The sequence below is a fragment of the Heloderma suspectum genome, chromosome 2 (assembly GCF_057233095.1).
Source record: "Heloderma suspectum isolate Gila_16-S chromosome 2, 16-S_ref, whole genome shotgun sequence".
Classification (NCBI taxonomy): domain Eukaryota; kingdom Metazoa; phylum Chordata; class Lepidosauria; order Squamata; family Helodermatidae; genus Heloderma; species Heloderma suspectum.
Genome location: NC_139459.1, coordinates 160,222,602 through 160,237,993, shown reverse-complemented (window position 1 = coordinate 160,237,993; position 15,392 = coordinate 160,222,602). Strand labels below are relative to the sequence as shown.

Here is a 15,392-nt window from a genome sequence, read left to right as displayed (position 1 = left end):
AGGGCTTTAAACTGAATCCTACGGGGAAGGAAGATGTAATGTTGGGGGTAACAATGGACGTAGGCGCATGCACTGCAATGGAGACAACAGCTCTGATAGCGCCCAATAATAGTCTTCAGACACATGTAGGAAGAAAGCCAGACTATGAAGCACATAGTCTTCGATGTCTATATACTAATGCCCAGAGTATGGTAAACAAACAGAACGAACTTGAACTCTTAATACAAGAGGGAAATTATGACCTGATGATAAGTATAACTGAGACTTGGTGGGATGACTCTCATGACTGGAATACAGCAATTGAAGGATATAACTTGTTCAAAAAGAACAGGAGGAACAGAAAGGGAGGTGGGGTTGCACTGTATGTGAAAAATACATATCTCTGCACAGAAATACAGGAGGAGGAGCTTGGTAGCCCCATCAAGAGCACCTGGGTTGAAATAAATGGAGCAAAGAATAAAAGGAACATGGTGGTCGGAGTCTACTACCGGCCACCCAATCAAGGAGAAGACAAGGATGAAACTTTTGAAAAGCAAATAGCCAATGTTTTAAGGAAGCATGATGTAATAGTAATGGGGGACTTCAATTTCCCCGATATTTGCTGGGAGATAAATTCTGCAAAACATGGCCCCTCCAGGAAATTCCTGACTTGTGTGGCGGATAACTTCCTCCTACAGAAAGTAGAGGAAGGAACTAGAGGATCGGCTATCCTTGACTTGATCCTAACCAACAGAGATGACTTAGTGGATAAAGTAGCAGTTACAGGAACTCTGGGGGAAAGCGACCATGTTGTACTTGAGTTCTTGGTTCTAAGGGAAGCAAAAGCCGAGTGTAGTCAAACGCATACCCTGGATTTTAGGAAAGCTGATTTTCATAAACTCAGAACAATGATCAGTACGGTCCCATGGCAAGCGATGCTAACGAGAAAAGGAGTCCAAGGTGGGTGGGAGCTTTTAAAAAAGGAAATTCTCAAGGCACAATCACAAACAATTCCAACAAGAAGAAAAGGTGGAAGACAACAGAAGAAGCCAATGTAGCTTCACAAAAAGCTTAGGGATGACCTGAAAACAAAAAAGGACACATATAGGAAGTGGAAAGAAGGCCAAGTAACAAAGGAAGAGTACAGGCAGATAGCACAGAATTACAGGGATGGCGTCAGGAAGGCTAAAACTGAGAATGAGCTGAGGTTAGCAAGGGATGCTAAAAACAACAAAAAGGCTTTCTTCAGCTACGTGCATAGTAAAAGGCAGAGGAAAGAAATGGTGGTTCAGCTATTAAATAAGGATGGCAAAATGATAACAGATGACAAAGAAAAGGCAGAGGTGCTCAATTCCTACTTTGGCTCAGTCTTCTCCCAAAAGAGGGTCTATGACCCCCCTGGCAAAGGCGAAGTACAGGCTGAAGGGCAGGATTGCAGCTTGAGATCGATAGGCATATGGTCAAGGAACACCTCATTACTTTGAATGAGTTCAAATCTCCAGGGCCAGATGAACTGCATCCTAGAGAAATAAAGGAACTGGCAGAAGAACTCTCAGAGCCGCTGTCTATTCTCTTTGAGAAATCGGGGAAGTGCCAGATGACTGGAGGAGGGCTAACGTTGTCCCTATCTTCCAAAAGGGTAAAGAGGAGGAACCTGGGAACTACAGACCAGTCAGTCTGATATCAATCCCTGGGAAAATTCTGGAGCAGATGATAAAGGAATCCATCTGTAAGCACCTTGACAACAATGCCGTGATTACTTGAAGCCAACATGGATTTGTCAAGAACAAGTCCTGCCAGACAAATCTGATCTCATTTTTTGATCAAGTCACCTCCCTTGTAGACCGTGGGAATGCTGTAGACATCATATACCTCAACTTCAGCAAAGCTTTCGACAAAGTGCCCCATGATATCCTGATAAGCAAACTAGTTCAAAGTGGGCTAGGTGAAACAACGATCCGGTGGATCCACAGTTGGCTACAGAATCGGAATCCAAGAGTGCTTATCAATGGGACCTTCTCAAACTGGGGAGAGGTAACGAGTGGGGTACCGCAGGGCTCAGTCCTGGGCCCAGTCACAGTGCTCTTCAATATTTTTATTAATGACTTGGAGGAGGAGGTGCAGGGAATGCTGATCAAATTTGCAGATGACACAAAATTGGGCGGGATAGCTAATACTTTGGAAGACAGAAACAAAATTCAAAGTGATCTGGATAGACTGGAGCGCTGGGCAGAAAACAACAGAATGACATTTAATAGGGATCAATGCCAAGTTCTGCACCTAGGAAAAAGGAACCAAATGCACAGTTACAAGATGGGGGATACGTGGCTCAACCACACTACAAGCGAGAAGGATCTTGGAATTGTTGTCGATCACAAGCGGAATATGAGCCAACAATCTGATGTGGCTGCAAAAAAGGCAAATGCTCTTTTGGGCTGCATTAATAGAAGCATAGCTTCCAAATCCCGGGAAGTACTAGTTCCCCTCTACTCAGCACTGGTTAGGCCTCATCTGGAGTACTGTGTCTAGTTCTGGCCACCACACTTTAAGAAGGATGCAGACAAACTGGAGAGGGTTCAGAGGAGGGCAACAAAGATGATCAGGGGACTGGAAACAAAGCCCTATGAAGAGAGACTGAAAGAACTGGGCATGTTTAGCCTTGAGAAGAGAAGACTGAGGGGAGATATGATAGCACTCTTCAAGTACTTGAATGGTTGTCACAGAGAAAAAGGCCAGGATCTCTTCTCAATCATCCCAGAGTGCAGGACACGGAATAATGTGCTCAAGTTACAGGAAACCAGATTCCGGCTGAACATCAGGAAAAACGTCCTGACTGTAAGAGCAATACGACAATGGAACCAATTACCTGGGGAGGTGGTGGGCTCTCCCACACTGGAGGCCTTCAAGATGAGGCTGGACAGCCATCTGTTGGGGATGCTCTGACTTGGATTCCTGCATTGAGCAGGGTGTTGGACTTGATGGCCTTGGAGGCCCCTTCCAACCCTACTATTCTATGATTCTATGATCTAGATATGCAAAAAGTAAAACATAGCAATAGAATCAAATTGCCTAAAACAGCAGCAAAAACTGATGCTGAGCAGAGGTTTGAGAATTCTCTCCAAGGAAATATAAGATCTTGACATTTGTGGGCCAAGCCTGTCCCAATAGCCTTAAGGCATTTGGCAATAGTGACTGGTTTCTTTTCTATTAAATTGTACCAGGGCAGCACTTTAGGCATATGTTGTGACACATCCCTGTTTTGACATTTTTACAAGTTCAAACAATAAGCATGTTGATAAAGCATGCTGGGAATCTGCGCAACTCTAGCACCACATTGAATTCAGGTGTCAAGAGCAGGGAGGCTTTTACTGGAATCCAGGCTCTGAGATCCACAGTCACATAGATTCAACTATACTATAATGTTAGGTGTGCGCATAGCATTCAGTGAGCCACAGGGAGGTTATATTTACTATAACTTTCAAGCTGAGAGTTACAGATTTAGTAAAACATGAACACTTTCTCCCAATTCCATGCTCATGTACATCAGTCCCCAGGTGTAGCGCTTCCCACCTCCAGACAGCTGAACATGACCTGGTTTTGAGGCTGTTGCTATTAATTAAAAATGAAGTCAAATCTATATAACTTATAACCTACCAGCTGTGTATTTTGGGCTACCAGGGGCTTTAAAACACCAACTCTACAGTCCAAGGGAGACACATTTGTGCACCTGGAAGCCAGCATTAGGCTTGGTGAGTCACACATTGCACAGGCCCAGCCTCAGTGCTGTCCCAGGTGGGTATTGTGACAATTGCAAAAGGAGGAGAACAGTTTCTGTGGGAGGAGCAGAACTTGGCTGAAGGGCCACACAATACCTGCAGCTATCTTAACATTATTCCTGAGAAATTCCTTGTGCTTTCAGTACCTGCTTATATTCATTCTGAAACAAGCTATTTTGAGTGGAACATTTGTTGCTTATAATAGCTTCATATAAAGTACTTAGAGACACATCCAAGGAAGTTGTAAGAAGACACAAATATTTCTTTATCTGATAACAAACACTACAATCCCACCTCACCATACTTATGCCAGCAGATCTCAAGATTAAGCTACCGCACTATCAGTTTCATTTGTCTTAAATAAAGGGTAAGTGTCTAAGTGAGATCTTAAGCTTTGCGTATACAAGGCAGAAATACCTTTCCACCTCTGAAAACAAAAGAGGCAAAATGACATTTGGCAACTTTGGGCATTTTCCCATGTATATTTTTCAGCTATGCTTTCGCTATATCTCATTTGGAGCATTATGAATTCATAGCACCTCTCTGGCTCTGCCACATAAGGAACGTGAATTAGAAGTAGCTATTTCCAACAGCTGGATCCTTTACTTTGATCAGGTAACCCAAATGCAATATCCCATTAACAGAAGTGGGAGGCCTGCTATGTCGCCTGGCACATTGAGAACAGATGCACCGCTGCACAAAAGTAACATAACTCACTTTTCTCCTTTTGTATAGGACTTTACAGTTTTGCTGAACAAGCTGGAAGAGAGGGACAACTGTAAGTGATGTCACTATATGGAAGGAGCTATATTTGGTTAGGCATTTGCCCAAGTGGATTTTCTTTTAAATTTGTGGATGTGCTTGTGGCCTCCCTTCCCTTCCCATGGAGAAAAATTAAATACTGATAGCACTGAAGGGCGGGGGGGGGGGGGTAGCCTACACCAGCTCTGCTTAGTGCAAAAGAGAAGCAGGGGAATCAAAGAAAGTGAACTTTTCTACAAGTCTTTGCAGAATTTGGCACATCCCAAGAGTCAGCATCATCTGTGCGTGTAGCCTAGCTGTATGATCAATACAAAATCTAAAACTTCAACCAAAACATAACTCGTCACACCTTCTTTATTATGTTATTGCTCCACATACACTGAAAATTCCAAGCAGATTTTTGTGGGGATCAGTTTGAGTGAGGGGGCATGAAAAAGAAAAAAGGCTGTTTTCCTGCCTCAAGCCATCCAGACTTCAAACTGTAAGAACAACCATTTGGTTCAGACTGGATTGGCTGGCTGTATTACCCAAGAATGTCATAATAAATGACTGGTTTTGCTGTTGTGTCACGAAGTTGCTCCAGCTTCAGGCCAATTCGGAACAGCAGAGATTCATCCCACCACTTTGCCATGATCTGTGAAGGGGTGATACAGCAGAATACCATGTGAGAAGGAATGCTGAGAGAAGCTGCTAAGATACACCGGGTGGGGTGGGGGAGGTAGAAGAGAGTCACCATCAGTTCATTTGTGCTATAGTTGGACCAACCGCTGGAAAGAAGGGCCTTAAGGAGGCATCAGAGTGAAAGGAAAGGGGACAGCAGGAGAACTGGCCAACCTTTGGGTAAAGTCAAGTTTCGGTTGATTAGGGCAGAGCCAGCCAAAGGTTCTGTAAGGTTACATAGCAGTACAATTTTAAAAAAGTGCCCCTCTCTCTGTACCACACAGGCTCTAATGTGTAAGCGCCCTCTACAGAACATAGGCGCTTTCCCACTTGCCTCCCATGAAAATCCACATCCTTTCAAGAAGGGCCTGCATTACACAGGAGAATATACACAGGAAAACCTGCCAAACAAACCATAACCAGCAAATTTGCCTCAATATTCCTTCTATGACCTACCATTGCTGCATTCCATTCCATACAGAGCAGTAAGGTAAAAAAAAAAGAAAAGGGACAGTTATGAGCCTGTAATCAGTACTGCCATTGCCTGCATTAATGGCATTAGCATTTGACTGTCTGGACTACAAGTACACATCTCGTACTTGTTTCCTTCCTTGAATTTCAACCAGCAATGGCTTCTTTGGAAAGAAGCTGGAAAAAGATGTCCACATGAGTTTCACTAGGGTGTTGCAGCAGTATATGTGACCAAAGAGCACCTTGCCCTCACAAGAAAATACACCAACTCCTAGAGTGCCATGTGATTACCGGCCAGAGGGGCATCATCTCTCATATTGGCTATCGCATCTGAGAGGGGCATCAAGCCAGTGAAGAAGACAGACAGGATGCCGATGTAGGTGGGTGAATTAGTCTGTAAGGGAGCAATCCTTAGTTGGTCTTGTTCACAACAACCCTGCTCACTGCATGCAGTGGACCATGCGAAAAGAACGAAGCTTGTGCAAACCATCTGGGCCACACCAGGAAGAGGTGGTCATATTTACCTGAAGGCTGATGGGAAGCCCTGAAGCAGTGTATCCAACTGGCACCACCAGCGCTGGAATGCCTGTCAAGTTGGCCAGCTGCATGTATCTGCAAGGATCAGTGGAGATGGAGGAGGGGTCACTTGGGTTCCTGACTGCCAGGAAAGTTCTGGAGAAGAAACAGTGACCTCTCCGTGCAGACTGTAAGCCCAGATCACATTTCTTTAGCTAATGGATATTTAGCCATGAAGGTCAATCTGGAAAAATACCTGGCAGGGTGCCTAAAAATTCTACCCAACTGGGGTGGTTTCAGTAGCTGCACCGCAGCCAACATCAAGTGTTAGGAATCCAAGAGACAAGCAGCTAAGGAAATTATGGATATAGAAATAATTATTCCCACTTTATAAAGGGAACTAGACCAAACCAAAGCAAGTCACAACTGTCATGTATTCATCAGCCACAGCCTACTTTAGCAGATTCAGCTTTGGAAGGGGGGGGGTGCCCTAGACCAGTGCCCTCCAGATGTTTTGGTCTACAGTGGCCATAATCTACGTCCACTGTCTATTAGCAAAAGAAATGCTGGCTGAAGTTTATGGGGTTTGTAGTCCAAAATATCTGGAGGGTACCATGCTGCCTTTCTCTGCCCTAGAAGGCTGTCCTCATCTGCCCATCATCTCCCTCTCCCACAGCTGCCCTTTTGCTTTGAACAGCACACAATCTTGTTCTCACCTCATGGCCCGGAGAGTTGTCCGAACATCATTACATCCAGTCAGGAGATCAGAGCCCTGGATTCTTGGAGCACAACAAGCAGTTCCTTGCCCAAGAGAAAAACAGGTGATTGTTCACAAGCTGAATATGAGCCAACAATGTGATGTGGCTGCAAAAACGGCAAATGCTATTTTGGGCTGCATTAATAAAAGTACAGCTTCCAAATCATGTCAAGTACTAGTTCCCCTCTACTCAGCACTGGTTAGGCCTCATCTTGAGTACTGTTTCCAGTTCTGGGCACACTTTAAGGAGGACACAGACAAACTGGAAAAGGTTCAGAGGAGGGCAACAGAGATGATCAGGGGACTGGAAACAAAGCCCTATGAGTATAAGGAGAGACTGAAAGAACTAGGCATGTTTAGTCTTGAGAAGAGAGATGATAGCACTCTTCAAGTACTTGAACGGTTGTCACAGAGAGGAAGGCCAGGATCTCTTCTCAATCATCCCAGAGTGCAGGACACGGAATAATGGGCTCAAGTTACAGGAAGCCAAATTCTGGCAGAACATCAGGAAAAACATCCTGACTGTTAGAGCAATACAGCAATGGATCCAATTACCTAGGGAGGTGGTGTGGTCTCTCACGCTGGAGGCATTCAAGATGAGGCTGGACAGCCATCTGTCAGGGATGCTCTGACTTGGATTCCTGCACTGAGCAGGGGTTGGACTTGATGGTCTTGTAGGCCCCTTCCAACCCTACTATTCTATGATTCTATGACTTAAAAAGTCACGTAGTTTTCAACTGAATTACACAGGCTTTCGACCCTCACCAAATGCAGAACTTCCCAGTCAAGCCTGAAAAATGGTTTCCAGGTAAAAACAGTAACATATTCCACATATAAGAACAGATTTTTAGCTGGGCTGGCTCTGGAAGCCAAAGTGGACTGAAAGGTGGCTAGAAGATGACACACACAAAAGTTTGGTAAATTGGATCTTAAGGAAGCCCAGTTAATTAATGGGTTATAGAGCCAGCAGGGAAACCCATTTTTCAGACAAGCACATTTTGGTAGATTTGTAGTATTCACAAACCTGAGTGATGAACTGAGCTTTCAGCTTGTAAAATACTGAATACTTTTCTACAAAGCTGCAGCATGGCAAAAAAGGGGATTTTAAACACACCATTTTCCAGCTGTACTCAGAGTACGGGACAAATCAAGCAAATAAATAAATACAGTGCGTTCCAGGACTCAAGCCGCAGGTATACTCCCTCTTCCAAGCCAGAATGTACTCTGGTCTTTCATCCTTTCTGCACTGACATCCATGGAGCTTCTTCAACTGCACCCTGCATCACCACGCCACACCCATGAATAAGCCTTCCTTCTACATCACTATATATTTGATTTTAAAACTGCCCCACCACAAGCATTAAGCTACTCACACAGGCATACCCCACAAAGGGGCTACTTGGTTTCTAATTAACCGAGAACATGCACGTTATTTGAAAACTCCTTGAACATAAAATGTTATCTACGCAGATAAACATGGAATCGAAATTAACATTCATAAAACCAAGTTCTAAGGTATAGTTTATGGTATATCTCCCAACTATTAAAAGGTAGCAGTCATAGCTATCTCCATCCTCTTTGGTTTCCAGTAAGTTTATTTCAGGAAGGAATTACAGCTGTGCTACATTTCATCTGCTGTATGGAGACGGCTTGATGTAGCCTCTGCAGTGTCTTCTCAATCCTGCTGCTGAAATATGCAGAACCTTTTGCTCTTGCACTGCACACAGATGTAGCACACAGGTAAGGAAATAAATCCTTGAGTATCAGACCATCAGAACCCCCACAAGTTATCACAAATACTGATAAAGTCAGCTGACATCAGATACCTGGAGTAAGGAGGCAGTTCACATTCGCGAACAACTCTTGCAGGAAGGCCATGGTGCGGCTCCGCTGCCGATTTGCCTGCAAACAGAAGGGGGAGCCAAGCCTGTAACTGGCTGGGTGCTGGCCCATAAAAGTTACATTAAAGCATGGGAGGCTGAGGTAAATGTGTGTAAGGGAAGCAGTACAGGCTACCACAGCCAAATACAAGCAACCTTCTCTCCATCCACTCCAAGAAAGGTAGCCCAAATCTAAAGAACAGGAAAGCATATCCTGCTCTGATACTTGCAGCATAAAGAGAGAGAGCAATCACTGAATTAATGAGAGAAGTGAATGGGGACAAAGGAGCAATCCGAATGTAAGACAGTTTTTACCTACTGTTCAGATGCTATCAGAATGCATCTAGTTGTAGCATTCATAGATTTAAAATGGGTTTCTGAAAACTGAATTAAATTTCAGCTTCATGATTGCACTAACTAGAGTTTCTCATTATGTCTGAACTGGGAACTCTGGTTAATTTAACACTTGCAACTCACAGCTTGATCCTGGCTTGTTTTCATAACCCATAGTTTAAACCAGGGATGGAGAACCTTCAGCTTGCAGGCTGAATTTGGCCAACCAGGCCTCCCCACCTGACCCATAAAAGCCTCCAACGAGGCACTCCCCGAGGCTCCTCCCCTGGGAAGCTGAGGCCTCAGTGTACCTTCCCCAATGGGAAAGGCAAGGGCCAAGCAACACCAGCTCAGTGTGCGGTGTGTGTGTGCGTGTGTGTGTGTGTGTGTGTGTGAGAATGGGGCAGGCATGTGCGAAAGATGTATGTGCATGTTAACACATGACACGAAACCTGTGTACAAAAAATCCCAATTGACTGCAAACCTGGATACTACAAGCCTTTTAATCAAGTGAAGAAAAGGGACAATGGCTGAAAACATTTGAAAAACGAAAAATATATTGCTGTGTCTGCGTGGGCTTTTGCCTTTTTCAGTAGAAGCCTATTAATGGAAAACACACAATACACATGTGAGTGGATGCTTCCATCGTCACTCTGAAGTTGGTACATCCTCCCTTTCCCCATCTCCTGTCAATCTGCAAGGAGGAACAATCTGCAAGCCCACAGTGCTTTTTGCCCCAGCTCTCCTTTCCCCTGCAACCTGCTTTTCACCTTAATGTAATCCAGAGCTGTGAACTGAGAAGCAATTGCAAGATTTAAACGAGTCTCCAAATTCTGGAAAACAAAGACAATGGGGAAGTTTCAACTGTTGAATCAAAAGCAACACAGAACCATTGACAAGTTGCACACCTAGAAAAGTGCTGAAGGCTAGGCAGCATCTGAAGGCTAGGACTCTACTGTACTGAAATTAGATCACTCCACACCCAATCTTTAGGCAGAGAACACAGACAAAAAGCCAAAGATATTGGCAAAGTTATGCAAGGTACAGATGCATTTCCCCCCTTACTTTCCTCCCCACTCCCCTATTTGGAATCCTGCCTAAAACCTGTTTGGAGTCTGAGCTTTCAGCAGACAGAGGACTGTTTAATAATAATGATAAGGAGAAGGTTTTTTTAAAAAAGTAAATTCTGTTCCACTTGCATCCCAGCACAAAGTATGCCACAAAACAAGCGGAGAAAAACATAACATGTCTAAGATGTTTGTGGGACAAAGAAGTTTTAATCCCTATGCTGATGCTTGGTTGAACCAAACTGTCAGAAGATGCAGGAGAAGGCAAGAGGCTATCAAGGCTCCAAATCCATATGACTGAAACCAAAAGGAATGTTGAACTTGTTGGTCCAGTTCAGATGCAATGATTGTAGTCTGTCATACCATGGTTTATCAGACTCAGCCTTGTGCCCACACATTCCCCCCTTGTCCTTCCCCTTGAATGGCACCTGCCTTTGAGGAAGAAATGCAGGTTGCTTACCTGTAACTGTAGTTCTTCTTCGTGGTCATCTGTGCATTTCACACATATGGGCTCTGTGCCTGCGCTGAGTCCAGTCGGGAAGCTTCCGTAGCTGAGGAACGCTTTGGCGGGAGCCCTTCCCCCACTGTCCACTGCGCCTGTCCCGACCACCTAATGTGGCCTCAGAGCCAAGGGAAACAATCATGCCTCGGTACCGACATCGAATGTGACAGTGACACTGAAGCGGGGATGGTGGGAGGGTTGTGTGAATGCACAGATGACCATTTGAAAAACTACAGTTACAGGTAAGCAACCTGCATTTCTTCTTCGTGGTCTCTGTGCATCACACATATGGGCGATTAACAAGCTTACTTACTGGAGGAGGGTAGGTGTCTTAAGCCAAAACTGATGACAGGACAGCTTGCCCAAAAGCACAGTCTGAACGTGCTTGAACGCTGAGTTTGTAATGCTTCACAAACGTCAACGGTTTTGACCATGTTGCTGCCCTGCACAAGTCTGACAGCGGTAAACCTCTGGTGAAAGCCGTAGACGTGGCCACTGTGTGAGTGGAGTGTGTACTGTGGGAATGAGGGCATTCCAACCCCAACAAATCATAGGCCAATCCAATAGTCTGCACAATCCAGGAGGCCAGTCGTTGGGAGGAGACAGGAGAGCCCCTCTTGGGACCGCCGTAACAAACAAAAAGGCATTGCGTGATATGGAACGATGCCGTCCTGGATTTGTAGAAAGCCAATGCCCTCCTGACATCGAGAGTGTGCAACTTTCTTTCCAGATTAGAAGAGGGGTCCGGGAAGGTCAGTAGCAATATGGACTGGTTAACGTGGAAGTCAGAGACTACTTTTGGGAGAAAGGCAACATCCAGCCTAAGATCAACCTTGTCTTTATGAAAAATCATGTCTGGATGGTCTACCCTCAGGGCACAAAGTTCACTAACATCTCTAGAGGATGTGATAGCCACTAAGGCAACTTTCCACAAGAGCAGGCGAAGGTCAGTTGTGGCCTGAGATTCAAAAGGCTTTGAAAAGAGAGCATGTAAGACCACTGAAAGATTCCATTGACAGACCAAAGTATGAAGGGGGGGGGGGCAAGTTCTTCAGACCTCGCAGGAACTGGCGAGTGGTAGGGTGAGTAAAAAATGAAAAACCTTGAACTGGCCCTCTATAACAAGGAAGAGCCACCAGATAAATTCATAAAGGTGAGAGTTTCAATCCTTTTTGAAACAAACTGTGTAGAAAAAAGAGAACATTCTCCAAGGAGAGAGATATGGTCCCAAGTGGAACCGATGCTCTCGATCCTGAGGAGGGGATGGTAGACAGCGACACAGGGCCTCCTGCCTCAATGGTGAATGACAGCCTCTGGACGGAGAGAACTCTCGATCCTGAGAAACTGGTAGCGGAGGGGAAAATTCCCGGATTTCGCCATCAGACACGGTCGACATCGGCTCAGTGACTGGACCAGCAGGTGCTGGAGAGAGTACACTGATTGGCGAGTCCAGCAATGGAGGGGGTGCTGGGATTGTCGACTTCAAAGAGGTGTTCTCAAACTTCTTTTTCTTATGTTCTTTCAGGCTACTCAATCCTGACTTCGGAATCTTTGCCTTTTTCGTGATTTTCCTTGCAACTGAGAGTGCTAAGAAGCGCCCCAGAGTCGGAAGGTCAGTCTGCTCGACTGAGGTAGCTGGATGAGGAGACTTTGGCTTAGAGGAAGACATAGTCACCTCACGTTTGCCACTCGTGGAGGACCCAGCAGTAGTTTTTGGGTCAGTAGCCAACAACGCTCTCCACAGCTCTGCCTTCAGTCTGTCCACTCTGTTCTTTCGGGCCTGCTTAGTAAAGGATTGCACACAGAGCAGGAGTCAGGGCAGTGTCCTTCTCCCAGGCAAAAAAGACAGAGAGAGTGTGGGTCGGTGGGGGCAACTTACTCCCATACTTAACACACTTTCGGAAGGGTGCCTTTGCGGCCATAAGACGGCACCGCAGCCGCGGTAGACAGACGACAAAGACAAGACGACAAAGGAACTTGTTCGTTTGTTGAAGGAAGAGAACAAGGGGGATGGCGAAGAAGAAAACAGACGAACAAGAAGACACAAAAAACAATATGAAGAACCTCAGCACTTCTCTTTCTGCACAGAGGAAGCTCCAAAGGGACTAACCACTATGGTGGTCTCAAGGAACTGAGGGAATGGGCGGGAACCCGCTGGGACATGCACAGTGGACGGTGGGGGAAGGGTTCCCACCAAAACGTTCCTCAGCTATGGAAGCTTCCTGACTGGACTCAGCGCAGGCACAGAGCCCGTATGTGTGATGCACAGAGACCACAAAGAAGAACTGTTGGTTTGTTAAACCAGCATCCCCTAATGTCCAAACTTGGAAACTGTAGCTTAAGCACCGCTTACATGCCAGGAGATCCAACCAAGATCTGCCCTTAAACAACAGCTTCCCAGTTCAGATATGATGGGGAATGGTGGCTTAAACCACAATCAGGTGCCCAAGGGGAGGAGAGAGAGAGATGAGACAAAGAGACCCATCCTCAGTCTGCTAAACCATGGTTTAAATTGGACTGAGATCGTTGCATTGAACCAGGCCACTGTGAAAGCTTCTCTTCTTCAGAAGGTGTCCTGGATACAGGATATTCTGACAAGGGCTATTCCTTGCACTCACTCTGTAGACAGGGCTGTGCAAATCAGAGTGAGGACCAAGGGGACAGGGAAAAAGGCAGGCTGTTTCTATGGACTGGTGGCCCTGAGAGGCAGAGAAACCCCCAAAATCTATCCTTGGGCAGAGAGGCAGCAACTTGAGACCTGAGTGCGACAGAGATGCTTCTTGTCGTCTGAAGAAAATGAACTTGCACAGTCAGTTCAATGTTGCTTTCTTCTTCCATGCCTGGAAAGTGTCCTGGCATGGAGGAGCAGCAGTATTTACAGTCCCAAGGGGGCAACCTCGCTGTAAATAACCTAGGCACTACTCGCTGGAGGTCTCTCCTCCCAACGGCAGTGCCTGAGCAGGCAGAGACATGCAACCTACAGTGCCAAAGTAGGAGATGTCTGGTGCCCGAGTAGCTTACGTATCTCCAAGAGTGGAACACTGAGGGCAAGAAAGCAGTTGCTCCCCTTGGAAAGTGAGGGTACACAACACTGTACTAACTCACAGGCCAGGCTTTGAGCCATACCTGCTTGGATCCATTTAACTAAAGCCTTGGACACTGCAAAAGGCATGACCTTGTACCCCGTCACAAGGGAATACCTCCTTTGCCCCACTTGGGTCTGGAGCTGTCTAGGGTTCCTGCACCTTCACTATGAGTTCCAGGATGCTAAGTACCTTGGTCAGGAATGGTTGGAAATTCTTTGAGGAGAACAGGCAGGAAGGTATGACCTCTTGTTCCACAGCTGCCTTGCTTAAGAGCTTCTCCTCCTCTCTGCCTGTGAGGGTAAAAACTTCTAACTCTGCCTATGATATAGCTTACTCCTCCTTACACCAGGCATGATTCCTCATCTGGCTGTCATAAGTTAGACCGGGGTGGGCAGACTTCAGGCTTGTCGGATCTACTTTGGGTTTTTTACTAGAACCCCAAGATCCAGAGCCAGATGCAACAAATATACACTTTATTGAAAGGACAGGGTGTGTCTGAGCACATTCTGAGTCGAGGGATTGTGTTTCAGTATTAGAACTGAACAAGTCCAGCCCTAGTTACCCAAGCATCTTTCATTCCAGCACTTTAACTTAGGTGGGGAAAGTCATGTTGTTGTTGTTGTTGTTGTTGTTGTTATTGTTATTGAACAGTTTTGACGGATAGGCAACTTAGTGCCCTCCAGATGTTTTGGACTACAACCCTTCAGCCAGCATTGCCAATGATAAGGGATTATGGGAGCTGCAATCCAAAATGTCTGGAAAGCACCAAGTTGCCTACCCCTAAGTTAGGAGTTGGAACCCCTTGCTGATCTACTACAAATCACCCAGAGGTCTGCCAGTAGATTCCAGTCTACTCTCTACCCTACTACAAACAAGGCCATCTGAAAAAGTTGTTCCTCCTGACTCCCTTCCAGCCCAAGCTAACTAAAACAAGGAAGGGAAGGGAAAAGCTCAGACAGGCCTCTGGAGCCAAAGTAAAGACACCTTTGTGCAGCCTAAGCACCGCAAAAGCAGGCAAGTCTTGAAATGGTGGGGTGAGGGGGCTCTTTTGATATGCAAAAAACTACATTCTTAAATTAATCTGCACAGACCTGCTTATAAGCAAGTGAGAGAAGTCACTGATGTTGGGATACATTAAACCACCAGAGGAAGTACTTCACACAGAGATTGCAACCAGCAGCACAGCCACTGATTTGTACAAGGAGCTCTAAAGTGGAGAGAACACAGATCCAGATCCAGATGCAAAGGACATGCACTTAGAATGAAAGGACAGGGATTCCAGGATTAGAACTGATATGCTTATTTGTGCAGAATACCAATTAATGCAAGGGAGGTGGCTGATAGCATATCCAGCCAGCCCACCCACTATTTACCATTTGCTCAAAATGATTGTTGTAGTCAGGCTGCAGGAAATCCCTCATTTCACTAAGGATGCAGATGATGTGAGCCACTCGCACCTCCTCCATTTCTGGCAGGGACACATTGACCACGGAGGCACCTAAGCCCTCGAGGGACTCCACAGCTGAGCAATCCATGGCCGCAGGCAGGGGATAAAAAGTGAGAGGCTTAAGTGTCAAACAAATGCTTCCTGTATCATTCCACA

At 45.7% G+C, this 15,392-nt stretch overlaps 1 protein-coding gene across 4 annotated transcripts in view; it reads right to left on the bottom strand.

The window, feature by feature from the left end:
- Positions 1-4,853: 4,853 nt before the first annotated feature.
- LOC146353012 (uncharacterized) overlaps positions 4,854-15,392 on the bottom strand; it is a 50,852-nt gene continuing 40,313 nt past the window's right edge. For all 4 annotated transcript variants that reach the window (XM_084835441.1, XM_084835442.1, XM_084835445.1 and 1 more), the window contains 6 exons: positions 15,163-15,311; positions 9,905-9,967; positions 8,748-8,823; positions 6,881-6,965; positions 6,173-6,260; positions 4,854-5,151 (listed from right to left, as the gene is read on the bottom strand). In XM_084835441.1, coding sequence (XP_084691567.1) covers positions 5,041-5,151; positions 6,173-6,260; positions 6,881-6,965; positions 8,748-8,823; positions 9,905-9,967; positions 15,163-15,311 — 572 coding nt within the window. In that variant the 3' untranslated portion in view covers positions 4,854-5,040. The remainder of the gene's footprint in view (positions 5,152-6,172; positions 6,261-6,880; positions 6,966-8,747; positions 8,824-9,904; positions 9,968-15,162; positions 15,312-15,392) is intronic.